Source organism: Lutra lutra, chromosome 14, assembly GCF_902655055.1.
Source record: "Lutra lutra chromosome 14, mLutLut1.2, whole genome shotgun sequence".
Taxonomy (NCBI): Eukaryota; Metazoa; Chordata; class Mammalia; order Carnivora; family Mustelidae; genus Lutra; species Lutra lutra.
In genome coordinates, this window is record NC_062291.1 from 45,965,898 (window position 1) to 45,983,348 (window position 17,451).

General features: G+C 56.8%; 1 protein-coding gene across 2 annotated transcripts in view; it reads right to left on the reverse strand.

Annotated features, from left to right (window-relative positions):
* Positions 1-16,799, reverse strand: part of GRID1 (glutamate ionotropic receptor delta type subunit 1) — a 694,055-nt gene extending 677,256 nt beyond the window's left edge. Inside the window, exons 1-2 of one of the 2 annotated variants that reach the window (XM_047703440.1) lie at positions 16,586-16,798; positions 14,290-14,445 (exon numbers count right to left, since the gene is read on the reverse strand). In XM_047703440.1, coding sequence (XP_047559396.1) covers positions 14,290-14,445; positions 16,586-16,664 — 235 coding nt within the window. In that variant the 5' untranslated portion in view covers positions 16,665-16,798. Of the gene's footprint in view, positions 1-14,289; positions 14,446-16,585 lie in introns of both variants that reach the window. The other variant, XM_047703441.1, reaches the window with a different exon arrangement.
* Positions 16,800-17,451: the final 652 nt, after the last annotated feature.

Sequence of the window (17,451 nt, forward strand, 5' to 3'; positions counted from 1 at the left end):
CACCTGCTGGGTGCGGGTACCTGGGCTGGCATGCTCACTGAATGTCTGTGCGCATGTGCAGTGTCCCAGAGGCAAGGACAGGGCCTGGCAGGCACTTGGTCCCCATCTAGCTGCATCTCCCCTGGAGTGCTCCCCAGGCTGGATCAGTGGGTGCTGATACTCATCACAAACCCGCTGCCTGCCTTTTAATGAAGTTAATTTTCTTGGCAGGAGCTAAGTAGCCTGACACAGTCAGACCCCCCTGAGCAGCACTTGTTCGGGCTTCTCCTGATGAGGTTTTGATCATTAACAACAGATCTTCAAAGCCCCTCGGGCTCCTGCTCACCAGGATGGTTCTGGCTCCTGCTTCCTCAGAGGCCAGTGTGGCAGCGGTGGCAGCTGCGTCCTTGCAAATGCAGCCTGCTTACCAGTTCCTGGAGCACCCACCAAGGGAGTCGGCACTGCCCCTCCCCGCCAAGCTCAGAGCTGCTGCAACCCCAGGCCCCAGACCTACAGTTCCTCCTCCCTCCCACAGCCCCTTCTCTTGCCTGAGCCTGGAACAGGCAGTGGTTAGGACAATATCGTCGTCCGCATTTCTCACATGTGGAGACTGAGGCCAGAGTGAATGGGCTCTCCAGCCCACCAGAGGATCCGTAGGTGGGAGACAGAAATGAAAACCCAGGTTCTGGCTCACACCCCACACCCTGAGAGCCATTGGGCAACAGAGCCCCCTAGGGCCAGCACCTGGAGCCCAGGGAGAGCTTCTGCTTCCCGGGTGTAGCCCTTCTCCCTCTTTCTCTCCCCTCTCCTCACCCTCCCCACCCTCTCCCAGCCCCACAAGCACACTTTGGTCCCATAGAATGGGTGGGGAGGCCATAGCCCTGAGTCCCTGCCAGAGCAGCTCAGTGGGAAAATGCCTTCCCAAGACAGGGCCTCCCAAACTCTCTCCCACTCTAGGTGGCAAGCATGAGAAACCCCCTCATTGTGACTGTACCCTTTGCACTGGGCCTCCGAACACCCCATGAAAGCGCCCATGGCTAGGGGAGACTATGCTGTCAGGGAAGATCTTCGAATCCAGAAGCTGACCATGAGGGAAGGGGCAGCACAAGTAGGCCTTAGGGGCTGCCGTAAACACAACACGTCTCAGGGCCCCACATCCACAGGACCCTCAGTGGTCTCAAGAGTGAAGGAAGGACTGTGAGCTTGTGAGGGTCTCAGACAGCAGAGGTCCCATGTGTCTGTCCATCCCATCACCCATTCAGGACTTGTATGGAGCACCCATGACCAGCCACGCACCAGGCTTGGCTCTGGGACCTCAGCAGTGAACAAGAAAGACACTTCCTTGCCCTCATAGACCTGATGATGCTCTGAAATACATTAACATAAATGCAAAGAAGAAAGCTTTGATAGGTAATCATCATGGCCCTACTCGGAGCCAAAGGGAGCCTCTTCAAGGAGGTGAGATCTGAGGCATAGCTAAAGGCACAGAAGGAGGCTGTCATTCAAAGAGCCTTCCAGATGATAGAAACAAACATGTGCAAAGGCCCTGGGGTAGGAGTGTGCCTAACCTGTTAGGGAGACAGAAAGCCAACATATAGCTAAAGCAGATAGGCCAAGAAGAGTGCAGAGGTGAAGCAGCTGAGGTCAGCTCTTATCAGGGTACTCAGGGGCTTGCATCTCCGGCAAGGGTTCCAAGTACATGAGGGAGCTATGGAAGGGTTTCAGCCGGAGAAGGTGAGTGGATTGATTTTTTTTTTTTTTTTTCAAATAACTCTGGCTGCCACATGGACAGCAGCCTACAGGGGAGGACAGAGGAGGGAGCAGTGAGCAAGTGACTGCAGGGATCCAGGCCGAGATACCCTTTGAGGTGGAGAGAATCCACAGATTGGGGATAAAGGCAGGGCAATGTGCATACTGGAGGCTAGGTGAGGAATTAGAGATGGCTGGCTGAGATACCAAGCCTTCACATTTCCTAAGCAATCCCTGCTTAGCTTCACTCCTTATATAATTCCCATTGCTGCCTGGGTTGTCCTGATGATGATGGTGAATGATGCACATCCAGCCCAGGGCACAGAGAGCAGGTATCGCCAGGTACCCCTGCTTCTTATCAGGCCATCACCAGGCACCTGGAGGAGAATGAACGCTGCCAAGCCCGCCACATTCCTTCCCCCGCACAACCCAGAAACCCTCGAGGCTTCTCTAGTGAAGGGAGGAGACACCGAAGGCCCCAGGCCCCGGCAGGCTCCACCATGCTGTGATTCCATGAAGTCTGCACAGGAGAATGAATGCATGGGCTGACACAGTGCCTGTGAGTGCGCCAGGTGCAGAAAGGCAGCTGGCTAGTGCTGTGTTAGTGATCCTGCCTGATGAGACCCTGTGTCGCAGGGGTGCTGGTCAGTGACCCAGGGTCAAGTGACGGAGCAGAATGGGGAGCCACTACTGAGCGTTTCCGAGGTGGATGAAGGCAGCAGGGCCCTCCTACAAGCTGGCCTGGGCTGGGAGGGAGAGCGAATCCTTGGGAAACACAAGTGAAACTCACAAGGCTCTGAGCAAACTAGACTTGAGTCGGTTGAAAGTGGCACGCTGGGATCAATAGCCAAGTGCACGAGCTCCAGGTGGGCGTCTCTGATGTGTCATCCTTTCCTGGGCAAAAGCCCCAGGGCTGGGGAACCAAAGGTTCACCCAAAGCTCTGGCAGGAAGCAGTGCTGACGGCCTCCATCCACTCACATCCATTCATACCAACAGAGCCTCCGGAGCAAACAGCGACCGTCCCTCTCCCTCTGTGCAGGGCAGACAGCGTGAGGACAGTGCCAATGGCTCCTGTTTGCTGAGCACCTGTGCAGTGCCAGGCACAGCTAAGTTCTCAGTGGTAGTTATTTCACTTGGTCCTTAAGACAGCCTGTGACGGGAAGTGACATTGTCCCCATTTTGCAGGGAGGAGCACTGAAGGTGGTCACCTCTGTGGAGGCACCTCAGGGACGCCGTGTGATAAGAGGGACAGTGATAAGTGGGTATGTCCAAAAGAGAAGCAGGTGGGAAATCACCAGGCTCCAGGATGTGCAGCCGGACGTCTTGGGGTGGGGGGGGTGGGCAGTGGCTGTCTTTCAACCCTTCGAGGACTGCTGGGTGCAGAAAGCCTCAGCTCAGCACAAAGGACAGTCCCAGATCAGAATCGGGGGCTTCAGAAGTACAGACGTCATCTGACATATGTGGCCCTGAGGCCATGAGGCCCCGGGAGGGACGGGAGTTGGGCCAGTCCTTGGGCTTTCTGCTTGGGCTGCCCTAACAAAGTCCCACAGACTGGGCAGCTCAAACAGCAGACATTGATTTCTAGCACTCTGGAGGCTGGGAAGTCCGAGGTGCTGGCAGATTCAGCTCTTGGTAACAGAGCTCTCTTTCTGGCTTTTAGATGGCCGCCTTCTTGCTTTATCCTCACGTGGAAGAGAGGGAAAGAGAGCAAGTTCTCTGGTTTCTTCTTAGACCTGATCACACCATGAGGCCCCACCCTCAAGACCTCATCTCAACCTAATCACATCCCAAAAACTCTACTTCCAACTACCATCACACTGGGGGGAAAGGTTTCAGTAGATGAATCTTGGGGCTGGCGGAGGCTGGGGGGTCCAGGCAGTTCGCAGCACCTTCAGACCTTCCCTGGCCTTGGCTTTATGTGCCCCCCCCCTACCAGCTCTGGATACTAGAACTGCTGACCCACATGGCTAGGACCCCAGGAGGGCCACTCCCTGGGCTATGCAGGTGGGCTGGCTTCCACCCTCACACCTCTGATACGGTACCACGGTGCCACAATGGATGCCAAAGATGGGGAAGGGCACGGGCTGCTACCCACAGCCTCCTCCTGACCTTAGCCAAGTCAAGTGGCCACAGCCACAATGTCCATCCACTGGAGTGATCTCCAAGGGGCCCAGGGACAGGACCCCATATCTGCATCCAAGAACGTCCTCACAGGAGAGAGGGGGAAATAATATTTGTCGAACATTCCCCATGAATGTCCCTGTCTTAAAGCTGAGGTTATAACAGGGTACGAAAGAAACCAAGTCCCTCCCCACAGCCCAGCATCTCCAGGAGACAGCCCCAAACACAGGACAGTGGGGGCATGTGGCAGGGTCTGCCTCCTCAGGGCTCTAGGAGCACCCCCCAGGGATGCCGCATCTAAATCAAGACCTGCAGGAAATCCAGGAGGGGGTCAAAGACGGCTGGGACTAGAGAGGCTCCAGGCAGCAGCTGGAGCCACTGGCTCTCTCCACAGATCATGCCCAGGCAGCGTGGGGTCTGCAACACACACACACACACACACACACACGTACTCACACACTCACTTGTGCACACATCCTTACAAGCACACATACCTGCACACACACACATGCACACATCTGCATATACACATGTGTATGTGTTCACACTCACCCACACATGCACACACACTTGCATACACACACACACACCCCTTGCACACGCACGTGCATACACAGGGCCGGGGGGCTCTGCCTAGATCCCATGCGATGCCCGAGGACCTCATCGGCACTGCCTTCCACCCAAAGCATGGCCTCTGGGCCTGCCTGTCCCTGGAGGAACACTGGCTGGAGGCTCCCTATGCAGCCCCAGCTCAGCGCTGTGAGCCACGCAGTGCCATGGACCAGCCCTTGGGAGCCTTCATCAGGCACACAGGAGAAGCCCCAAGCCAGCCCTGAGCTGAGGCTCCAGCTGGGGGCTCAGTGACAGGGAGAGACGTACCCTCAGGCTGGCAGCCTACAGGCTGCAGGGGTGGCCCATGGGGTTGTTTGGACCACAAGAGCCCTGGGGAGAGGCAAGTGAGGGCGGGTGCCCTGGGAGCCAACGGGGACTGAGAAGCAGCAGCATTTGATGTCGCAGCCACGACAAGGAAGGCGGCAGAACCTAGCTCTTAGCTAAGTCAGGGTCACCTCAGCTCCTGGCACCAGCCCCTAAATGGACACCGCCAAGACAAACACAGGGAGCCCAGATCAGGGCCTAGAAAATGGCCCTCCCTCTCTCGCCGTGCTTCTGGGCCCTCAAACAAAAGGACAGAAGAAAGCCTTTTGCCCCAGCCCAGGAGCACAGGCCAGGCAAGGCCTCAAGACTGAGCAGGAAGAGCTCATGGGAAGGAGACAGCCTGGTAGGCCAGACCAGGCCAAGGCCAGGCCTGCAGGGGCTTGGGCCATGTGGGGTCAGCAAACGGACTGGCTAAGCCAGAAGCTTCAGCCATGGCGGGAACAGGGATGATGTCCAGCCAGCAAGACCCACATCTGTGCCCTGACAGGGGGGTTGGTAGCACCCAGGTAGGCCCAGAAACCAAGGGGTGCCATATACCCTTGGCAGGGGTCCAGGAGGACAGAACAAATGGTGGCCAGGACACAGGGAAAACAAACTCCTACTGAGTATCCAGTGTGCACCCCCCACACACTTAACCCCAGCACGAGGCTGAGCACACCTCTGCTGGGGACCCCACGGGCCATGGCTGGCCGAAAGCCTCCTTCCTGCCAGGCACACATCACCTCTCTAGACCTAGCAACACAATGCCAAGGAAGCCCCACTTCACAGATGTTGAAACGGAGGCTCAGAGAGGACAAGTGACCTTTCAAGACCACACAGCTGATTAGTCACAGAGCTGGGGATTGAACCTGGACCTGCCTGACCCCTTTCCACCCACACAGAGCAAGCAGGCTGGGCCAGGCAGGCTGGATTCTGGCTGCTCTGTGCACTCGGAACAGCGAGGCTACAGCTAGATACAATCCCGTGTGATGACAGTCTGCAGGGTCCCCAAGCTCCGGCCCACATAGATGGCTCCAGCTAGCCTCCACGGGGGCCGTGTGGTCAATACCAATCTATTTCCCCGCCCTTCTGGGACATCCAGAAAGGCCAGACTAAACCCCAAGAGCTGCAGGAAGTGGAAGGGAGCTAAGAGCCCCTTGGAATCATTCAGGTTGCCAACAGAACCACCATCCCTACCTCTCTGCTTGGGCGTTTCCTCAACCGACCCTCAAGCTGTCTTCTCTGCTGTCATTCCCATCTGCCAGTTGAAGACACTGAAGTAACCTGCCCGGCATCAAACCGCAGAGCGGGGACAAGCGCCTCAGTCCATGAGTGAAAGCACAACGCTCCTTCTGCCCCCACCTTGGCTTCTGGGCAGCACATCCATTCCCGTGTGGAGGAGGAGGAGGGCCAGGCTGAGCACTGGCCAGAAACAGGCTCAGGGGCAGTGCGTCTGGCTGCCACAGCCTGCGACCAGCGAAGGACTGGTGTGCAGGAGACATCACTGGCCAGGGTCTGCGACCAGCGAAGGACTGGTGTGCAGGAGACATCACTGGCCAGGGTCTGGCTGCAGGAGGGGGTGCAGCCTGGGCTGAGGACCACCCTGGGGACCCAGTGGACAGTGCCCGGCTTCACCCCCTGGGAGCCTGGCTCGCCCACAGCATGGACCCAGAAACAAACAGAAACGGGCCATCTAATCACCACCCAGATACCCTGCCTGTGCTTCAGGCCCAGAAGGGAGAATCATGGGTCTTTCTCTTCCCAACCCATGGCCATTGGCCAGAAAACTGAGTGTGCATAGGTTGGAAGGAAGGTCTTTAGAGAACCCAGCTGATGGGATACTGGGCACAGACTCAGCTGCCTTCCTGGGTCCCATGCCTGTCAGAAAGGCCAGATCCCAGAGAAAGGGGCTGTCACAGGTCAGCCAATGCCAGCGATGAGTCTCTGCCCTAGCCCAAAGCTGTAGCGAGAGAGAACCGCTGCCGTGGGGGAAGACGGGGTGAAGGGGGCCTGGGACAGAGGCAGGGGGATTCTGTGAGAGAACAGCACCATGGGGAGCGCTGCCAAACCCACGAGCAGCCCTGATTGCTGAAGTCCGGCTGCAGGGGCTCTCTGGGGTGGGCCCGGCAATGACCATCTTCATCTCACCACTTAGGAAGCAGTTAGCCCAAGTCTTCTGAGGCTGTGCCTATCCTATCCATAGCTCACAGAGGACAAGGTTGGTAGACACAAGACTGGCTCTCTTTTCAGAGTCCAGTAGGGGCTGGGAACCCAGGGTTCCTGACTTCCCCCATACACAACAAAGCCCAGAGCTTTCCAGAACAGAGGGACAAGTAAATGAGTAGGCAGAGGTGAGGTAATGGGAGCCACAGCTTTGGCCCAACCAGGATCCAGTACCCAAAAGTGTTCTGGGCTTTTTGTTTCTTTGTTGCTGCTTTAAGGAGTCAGCAAGGAAATGGGAGGACTGTTTTGACATGAATAAGTATTTCTGTCATTCACCAATTATTTCTAGTTGTCCCTCCTTTGGGGACATGGTAGGACTGTGCTTCTTGGATCGCTTAAGACTAGCTAGAACCACATGACTGGTTTTGGCCAATAAGCTGTAGCCAGAAGTGACACGTGTCCCCTCAAGACTGAGACCCCCCAGAGCTCTCTTTCGATGTAGCACAGCAACTGGCAATATTCAAGCTGAGTGGCCACTGTGAGCCAAACTCCACAGTGACCAATGATGGACGTGCAACATGAGCAGGAGATAAATTTTTGTGATGTGAAGCCACTGAAATGTTGGGATTGTTTGTTACTACAGCATAACCTAGCCTTCCTAGCTGATACAAGGGAACTACAGAACAAAACCAGGAGGCAGGGACCTGGGTAGCCATGTCTAAAAAAAGACTCCCATCCAGGCATCAGACTGGGCTCTAGGTGGTTTACAAATAAGCAATACAGACTAAATGTTCCACGTTTTTCGGTGACAGCATGTTCTAGTAGCAAAACAGCCAGGTAAAGAAGGAAGACAGCTACTAGAAGGAACAAAGCAAGGGGATTTTCGACCTCACAACTACGAGAATGTGGGAAGAATCTATCTGCCCTTATAAGATACAGCTCTGGGTGCCAGAGATGGTCTTAGCTATCCTCCACAGGAAACCTGGAGAAATGGCCCCTACATGCTGCTCCAGATAGGAAGGTTGTCAAAGTTCCCAGGTCACCAGGAAAGGGAATGGCAGCAGCCTGGAGGCAGCAGGAGGAGAGGTGTCTCGCGAGGACCCATGTGCCTCCGACCCACACACCTGACAGAAGTGCCCATCTATTCACTGCCCATTAAGTCCAACCTCCCAATCTGGGGGGGTAAGGCCATGGCCGCAGGGATACTAAAAGGAAGCCTCTAGAACCCCAAACATGCGGATATGGGTGCAGCAGGAGTACAGTCTATAAAGCGAGTGTGTATGTGTGTGTGCGCGTGCACATGTTTGCACACCCAGGAGTGAGCCCAGAATGAAGGAGAGCGCTGGAGCCTGGGAACCCAGCTGAGGGAGGAGGGCAGCCACTCCTTTATTTACAGCTCACAGGCTAGTGAGCAATCCAGAGAGGGGACTAGATGGTTCTCTGCCCTCAGCCTCCTTCTAGGGAGGGGTGATCCCCACCTGCAGCCACAGCCATCTTCCAGCACGAAACCTTGCTAGCAGCAGCCCCCATGGGGCCAGGAGGAGTGCCATGCAGCAGCCGAGAAGGACGGACTCTGCTAAGGTCCCCGCTGGGGCTCTAGGTGGGCACAGTAGATGATGCGAGGAGGGGGGAGGGTCTGGAGAATCTGCCCAGACAGAAAAGGAGGTACAGGTGGTGGCAGGTGCATGGGCCTTACAGTCTGGCTTTGCAAAAAGCCGATTCCTCTGGGAACCTCCTCGGGCACCAGCAGTTTTCAGGCCCAGGGAAGGACGCCAATGCCTCACTGAAGAGCGCGGGTAAGTCTGCAGAGGCCCACAGGCTCACAGAGTGAGCTTGGGAGACGTGGACACACGGCCATAAGTCCCACATGTCTCCAGTGGGTCTGGCAAAGACGAGGCGAGTCCACCAGTCCACAGGAGAGCAGAAAACCATGCGGAAGATGGGGAAGAAGGGACAATGTGCGCTGGCAGTGACAGGCACTGACAGGTGTGCCAATGCACCCGCGAGGATGCCCGCGTCCTAATTGCTGCAACTTTGACCGTGTTAGGCTTTGTGTTCGGATAGTTAAGGCTGCAGAGGGAATTAAGGTTGCTCATCAGCTAACTGTAAGGTAGAGAGGTTATCCCGGATTATCCAGGTGGGCCCAGTGAAATTACAACAGTCCTGCAGAGAAGGATAAGAGTCAGAGGTAGAGAAGGAGATGGGAGGACAGAGGCGAGATCGGGGTGACGCCCTGAGAGGGACCCCATCCACCAACCCTGGCAAAAGACAGAGGAAAGGGTCCAGGAGCTGCGGAGGGCAGGAAGCCCCTGGAAACTGAAAAGGCAAGAGAATGGATCCTCTCCTAGAGCCTTCAGAAGGAATCGGCACTGCTGACACCTGGATTTTAGTCCAGGGAGACCTGCATCAGGCTTCTGACCTGCAGAATTGTGAGATGATAAATCTCTGTTTCCAACCATCTAAATTTGTGGCAAAATTTTTTTCAGCTCCCAGGGAAAATTAATACAGCAGAGTGGATGGGAAGGATGGTGTGGGCCTACAGGCATCTTTTCAATGTCACTAACATCACATCAGGAGAACCAATAGAGCCCCTCCTGGACAGAAGGGAATCTCCCAGCAGGTATAAAAGATTCGGCCTCACTGGCCACATCCTTCTGAATGGAAGCCAAGGAAGATTCCAGAGGCATCAAAGCTCCAATGGAGACCTTCTAGCAGAATGCTCAGATATTAGCAGGCGCATGAGGGTGACCCCAAGAGGGACCGTCAGATGGGCACCAACAAGCTCACTGTGTTTTATTTTCATTCGACTTTACTCTCTCATTGTTTTAGTCTATAAACACCAAGCTATACTTGGGTAATTTTTACCCTGTCTTCCTAAAACACTTTTGTGCTTATTGTAACTAAAAGGAATATTGCCTCACATATGTTTCTTTTTCCTTCCTCTTCCCTAAACTGTTATCTTTCCAGTCTATGACAGATATGTCTAGAGTATAACCAATATCCCAAGTCTTTTACTTACAGTACAAGATAACACTGTGAACAGAGAAGACTACTGTTCGGCTGGTTCTTTTATGCATTTACACATTTTATATAATCTTCCCCTTCAGCAAACACTTTAGAACAATATGAATTTTTTTTATTTGACAAATTAGTATTTCTCCTAGTACCCAGAAGGAAAATTGTCACTGACTATTAAGATGGACTTTGCCAACTAAATCCAAGACACAACATTTTAAATATCACTCCAGTGTCGGCGCTTGCTAAGTTTAAATCCTCATCAAATGCATTTTATTAAATGCGATCCATTCTTTTACATCAACTGACCAAGTGTCTCCAAAGGTGGTTTGTCGGGAACTTGTACAGAATCATCCTGAAGAAATTGAATCGAAGCAGAGTCTCTTATTCTCTTCAGTGACACTTAAGCATATCTCAGCATATAAATGATTCCATTTAAGAAATAATAATAAATTGTCTTGAATATCATAAAATACATGCAGCCGCTAAGCGTAGTGTTTACACATACTTTGCAACAATTTCAGAAAAAGCCAGTAAGATGTTAAATGAAAAAAAAAAAAAAGAAAGAAAAAAACAGTCTATCCAGCTGAACAGAATGGGAGCTCTCAGCACTTACAAAATATACAAAATACAGTGAGTGAAAAAAAGACTAGAAGGAACTAACTGAAATTCTGAACAATTTCTCTTCTGCCTCGTGATGCTTTTCTGTACCTTCCATATTTTATATAATGAGCATGCATAGCCCTTTCCTTTTCTACATCTTTTAATTGATTCATGCTCACTGTAGCGATGCATTTCTTTTATAATGGGGTGGGGGGCGAGTTTAGCAAAATGCTGAAAATGAAAAGGTCAGTGAGAGTCTGCTCTCAAGGAATTTACCAGTTAAGAAATGATGCCACTGAAAATATCACCAGCCTCAAGAGAAGCTGAGATGGATTCACAGTTGGGTCAAGGGACAAAGAGGAAATTCATGTTTACCAAACACCTACCACAGGCCTTCTGCAGACAATTTACACATGTCTCATCTCATTTAATCCTCATGAGAACCCCACTTGCCCAGTACTATGTTTGGTCCCTTTTAACAGATACGTGAACAGAAGTTCAAAGCAGAGCCAGGACGCCCCCCTGGAACCACACTACACATGAGGCAAGACAAATGTGAACCTGGTTGCTTGGGCTCCAGCAACCAAGCTTTTGTCCCTGTATGGTCCTGCCACTTGGGCCAAAGTGGGAACGGCATCACCTCAATCCCAAACCCACTGGGGGTCCATGGGGAGCTTGTCCAGTCCACAATGGAGACTGAACCCCAGTGTGCCATCCATACCTGCTCTCCACCAAGAAGTCCTTTCCTTTCCCACCCAAACTTACCACCCACGGCCAGTTGCAATGACTGTCCAGGCCCAGGGGAGAGAGAAGATACCCACCAAGCAGGACCATGCCACAGGATGGACAGCATCCCAGAGCACAGAAGGAAGGACATGCAGAGAGCTGAATATCTGCCCAGCTGAGCCCCAAGCTAGGGAGAAGGAGCCTCCGAGCACTGCTCTGCTCTCCATGAGGCCCTGGAGGGGCTGGCTGCTACTGTCCCTTGTAGATATCCAAGGGCCATGTAAGGTCACGGGATAACCATGTGGATTTCTGCCCATGAGGCTCATCAGTTGAAAGCACATACCAGCCTTAACCAGCACACACACTCTGAGCAGCAGGCAGCCCAGCAACACCTGGTCAGGATCCTTCTACCTGGATGGCATCAGATGTCCCTCAGTCACCAGAATCCAACTCCCTACTTCTGGATGGGTACACACACTCCCTCTCACACCCTCTGAGACTGTCAGCCTGCCATCCCTGGAGCCTGAGACATTTTTCCAATCATAAAAATAGAGAAACTGAGACCCAGAAAAGCAAGCTGTCAACCGGAAAAGACCCCTGGATGGAGTCCTGTGTCTCCAGGACATAGGTGCACTGGGGCCTGAAGGTTGAATGGCCCACAGGTGCATTTCGTTTGGCTTGTACTGTATTGTTTAAATTGCTTGATTAGTTGACAACAGTTAGAAATCAGGTTTTACATTAAAGTGCAGATTTGGGGCTCCTCTCAAAAAAAAAAAAAAAGGCACATCTATAACATTAGGATTTTCATTCCCAAATGGAAAAATCGTCTAAAGCTATGTAGCAGCTGCTCCTTTTAACAGCGTTGACCTCTCCAGACCCCACGCTCCACGCCCTGCAGAGATCAGCTGCCCCATTGGCCGACGTGTTACCTGCCTGAGACTGTAACCCTGGGCAAGAGCATTATCTTCACTCCCTGGGGACCTGCTGATGGGGGTGGGGGGGTGGTGGCCGGGATTGGGCATCATGAATGAGCATGGAGTACTCGACATGGCAGAGGGGAAGTCAAAGGACACAAGGTATGTCAACAGGGGATGTGGAAGAGAGGAAATGGCAGGTGGAAAACACAGGCAGGATCTCCACCATGATGTGAGCCCCTGAGAGCAAGAAACGCATGTGTCCACCTGTGTCCTCAACTCCCAAGCACAAAGAATGACTGACCACAGAGCCAAATGTATGGAGACAGTGTCAAGAGAGCAGAAGGCACTGTAAAAATTGTGACATGTAAGGGGATAAGTCTGTGTCACCCCCCTGATTCCCACCCCCCCACCTAAGGAGGGCCCCACTCTCCATGGCTGGAGCCCACACCAAGCACCTGCAAGGAGGTGTGGGGGAGGCACACAGAAAAGAAGTTCTGGGGTGGGTCATGTGGGGGCAGGGACTGCTGGTAGGCTACTCAGACACCAAAGGACAGGGATTCCCCATACCTCAGTGGATATCGGACAACGGAATCTGCCAAGGCTAGAAGCAGCAAACCCCATGATAGGCAACACCAGCCTCACCCCTCTAGCAGCTACTCCAAAAACACACTCAGAACTCCAGGTCTGTACTCCCACCCCAAGACATCCTTGGGCCTTCAGAGCTCACAGTTGGGCCTTCCCCTCCTCTGCTGCATCCAAGAACAGGAGACTCCCAAAGACCTCCTTCTAGCACAAAGTTCTCCCCAGAAAAAGCTTTGACCTTCTGGACACAGAGCAGAGTCTTCACTGAACCATCCTACCCTTGCAGGTACCCAGGAGCCCAGCAGCCAGCATATAACCCAAAGGCAGCAGAAGGGCTCTGCACTCAGTGGTTAGGGGAATGAGGGTGGGAGATGAGGGAGCTGGCCTGGAACCCTGAACCAGCCCACTTCCTCCCAATACCCACTGTCCTGTCAGTCCCTCCTGGGAGGAATCCCTGCATCCCCTTCCACCAGCTGGGCCCCCTACCCTCACACTCTGGGGCAAGGGCCTCTGAGTCAACTCAGGAATGTGGGGAGCAAGGCAGAGGAAAGGAAAAGGTACCTGGGCTAGGCAGATGCCCGGAGTGTGGAAAGAGCCCTAAGCCTGACCAGGAAGGTGGCTGGCAGTATGCGGGAGGAACTCGGGTTCCAGAACCCAGCCTCGAGCCAGGTGACACGGAAGAGGAAGAGAGACAAGGGGGAAAAGAAGCTGCCGCTGCAGCGAACGCCCGCGCTACGCACCTGTTGCCCCCGCAGGTGGGTCAGACCCACCGGACCAGAGCGGAGGCGGAGGCGGCGGCCGGCGCAGCCTCGGACTAGGTAGGATTCCCCGAAGCCGGACTGGCCCAGCTCCTCTCCTTTCCTGGTCAAACAGCGCCCACCTCCGGCTCAGGCGACAGCGCCTCTGCCCGCGGCAGGGACAGCGAGAGAGAAACCAGCTCCTACAAGCCGGGAGGAGGAGCACGGCACAGACACGCGGGGCCGAGGCACTGACTGGCCGCGGGGCGCAAAATGCCGGGCGTATCGGGTTGCGCTGTGAAGAGCGAAGACCGCGGGCTCGCGCGCCAGGCACTTCTCGCTTGGGGATGAGGACAGCCCCGGACCTTCGAGGTCAGCGGCGGTGCACCGACGCAGGCACCCGGCACGCAGACACGCCCACCCACAAACACTGGAGAAACAAAGACTGCCCTGAGCCACACATGCCTGCGCGGGCAGCGCGGGGCGCACACAGGCACCCACCCAGCTAAAAGAGAACTGCTCCAGCCCGCGACACGCCCCGCGAGCTAGGCAAGGAGCCTAGCTCGCGGTGCTCACAAGCTCTCTGCTCCAGCTCCCCAGCGCTGAGCACTCCCGGCGCCACCGCTTGGTGGGTCGGAGAGGACGCGTGCACCATGCGTGGCACCACGGCTGCCGGGGAGCACAGGGGGCTCTGGGCGGCCGAACCCGTCGCAACTCCGTGGGTCTCCGCGCTGCCTGGCAGACGGCTGCCCTGTTAGCCTTGGGCGCCGCGGCCGCTCACCTTCCTGCACCGCCTGGAACGGGTTGTTGGCCTCGATGACCTTGATGGAGTAGGTGATCTTCTCGCTCTGCAGGATGTCATCGTTGAGGCTCAGGTCAGATACAGCCAGCTGGAACACCCTGTCGTCCTTGGCCGCGTTCTCCTCGAAGATGGCACCTGGAGGAGAGGAGGGGTCAAGACCTGACAGAAAGAGGAGCGCTCCCTCCCCACCCCACCCCCACCCTGGTCTTGGCCCTCAGGTCTCCGTGTTGGCAGGTTAGCTGGTTGTCTGGTGGGAGTTTCAGACCGGGGTTTTAGCTTCACAGGCTAGTTTACGGTTTTCTTAGATCAACCAGAACAGGAATGTGTTTCCCACACACAGCGCACTTGTGACACAGTTCACATGAGTTACACATGCACATTGCACATGCTGCCAGGTCACACACGTGTCTTGCAACCAAGCTACCTCATGTTCGGGCTATACCAACACACAACGAACTGAGCCAAGTTGGGTGGCCTCAGGCAGCACCCAAATGCCCTGATACCGCCCCATAAATCCCATCGCAGGAGCCAGAAAGTTCCCCTGCAGGGCGATGTCCCCTTCCTCAATCCCAGAATGGAACGATGACTTTCTTCTGCTCTGAGATTTCCCCTTTGAGAGAAGCTGAGAACGCAGGTCCCATTAAGTTTGCTGCACCTGCGGGCTGGTCAGTCCCAGCCTGGCTCCCTGAGCATCACCTCCTGCTCTCCATCCTCCCCGCTTCTTCTTCCTGTGTGTATGTGGTAGGAGAGGAAACTGGACCTAGACCCCTTGCCTTCAGACCCAGCAGTGCTGAGGAGCTCATAGGATACCACTCCTGAAAGGGCCTTCTAGAACAGCGAACATCTCCAGGGCAGCCTCCAGCTGGCCCTTTACGCGCCTTAGCACGGCCTCGGCCGACTCTGCGCTTCCAGCGGAGATCGGAGATGGGTCTGATTCGCCAGAGGCTGGCCCTGCAGCCTGGGCAACTCAGGAGTCCTCCCCCACCCTCGCCAGGCCCCGAGGGTCCCCACGGTCCCAGGGATGGGCCCGATGATCCCAGGAGCTCAGGACCGGGCGGGAGGAGGGAGGCCCCGGTTCCACGTTACACCCAGAGCCGCAATGCTGACCGCGAGACCCGAGCCCCCCTCCCCCCGAATGGGAAGCAGGTTTGGCGCCCGGCCCCGGCGGGGGGGGGGGGGGGGATGTTGCAGCTCACCAAGCCCAGGCCTAGTCCCTCACCACCCCTCCCCAGCCCCAACTCCCCCCCACCGCCCCGCCTGTCCCATCATCCCAGCCTTCTCACACCTCCCAACCCCCAGTTTCTCTGTGCTAGCTGGTCTTTCCCAACTTCCGGAAAGGCGACTGCAGAGGGGCTCCCCCAAAGCAACCGCTCTCAGGCCCCCCAACCCGGCCTAACTTCCTGGGATTCCTCCCCTGTTGCCACTAACTCCCACACACTTCCCCTCCGGGCGCCCCCTCCTCCTCTCCTCTATCTCATCTTCTCTCCCGGTTCTCTTCCTCCATCCATCTCTTCCCGCTCAGCGCGCACACACACTCCTCCCCACCCCCCACCGCCCACGCTTCTTCCCCCAGCTCCCACCACCTGGACCGTCTGCCGGCCCCCAAGACTTGGACCACGGGAAACTCTGGGACTGTCCAAGATTGGGCTGCAGTCGCCACAAGCAGATACACAAACACCCACACATATACCGAGAGATACACAAACACACCGGGGAAACAGGCAGACACTGTGTCCACTCTAACAGGCTGACAGTCGTGCACGCACCAACACAGGCTCAGATGGACACACACATCCCAACGCCCTCTCGCAGTGACACCAACACGGTTCCAGGCGCACACACAGTGATACACGCTGACAACACCCACCCACCCACATTCACACACGGTTCCGGTCGGGCCTCTTTGATCCTGCCCTGCCAACTTGGCGAGACCCAGGGCTGTGTCCGCCCCCTACCCACCGCTGCTCCGAGCAAGCCGACGGCCCAGCCCGGGGCGCGGGTCTGGACGCGCGTCCGGCCCCGGGTTCCCCGCAGCCGCGGCCCTAAGTGTCGGCAAAGGCCGCAGGGATTGGAGCCCCGGGGAGAGGCGAAGAGCCCGCGGGAGCGCGGCGCGGCCCATGCACAGCTCCTCCGCGGGGCGGCGCGGCGCGGCCCTTCGGGGGTGCACCGCCCGCCGAGCCCCTCGGCCCGGGGAACCGCCAAGTTTGGACGCCGCGCACCCCCCACGCCGCTGGGGCCCCCGCCCAGCCTCGGCCCGACCGCCCGCCGCGCTCACCGATGTGGATGATGGAGTCGGCCCGCACCGACACGCACTGGCATATCCAGGGGAGAAGCCACAGCGTCAGCGCTTCCATGTCCCCCGGGCGCGCGGCTCATCCGCCCGGGCCCGGGGCGAGGCCGAGGGCAGCGCGGAGCGGGGAGGCGCCGGTCCGGGTGCAGTCCCGGGCCGCTCCCCGGGAGAGCCGAGCCCGCCGGTGCGTCTTCTCCCGCGCGCCCGCCCCTGCGCCCTGCGCCTGCCCCAGCCCAGCCCAGCCCAGCCCAGCGCGGTCGGGCTCCCACTCCGGCTCTGGTGGCGGCTGCGGCGGCGCTGGCAGCCCGAGCCGAGGCCGGTGAGGCGGGGGCGGCCCGCGGCGGCGGCGGCGGCTCTTCCCGCGGCTCGGGCGGCTTCGGAGGCGGCGGAGGCGGTGACGGCGGCGGCCGGGCCGGCGCGGCGGCTCCGGGCTGGCTGTGTGTCTGAACCCCGGCGAGGAGCGAACTGCGGAGGACGCCCCCTCCCCTCCCCCTCCCCCTCGGCTCCGCTCCCCCTCCCCTCCCTGCCCGCCTCCCTCCCCTCCGCCCTCCTCTCGGCCACGTGACTGCGGAGCCTCAGCCTCGCCGCGCGGCGCTCGCCAGCTCGCGGCTCGGAGGGGGCGTCCGGTGCTCCGCGCTCCCGGTCTGGGGGATACTCGGGGGCCGGCATGGCAGCGGGGACCAGCCGAATCTGCGGCGCGCAAAGACTTGGCGGCCCTGGGTCTTGTGCCCACCGTTCTCCGGGGGCGGGAGGATGGAGAAGGGTCGGCCACCGACTGCCCTCGGGGGATCCCGGAGCGCCCGCCGACCTCAGCCGCCGAGCGTCTCGGGCCATGCACCCAGCCTCGGGCA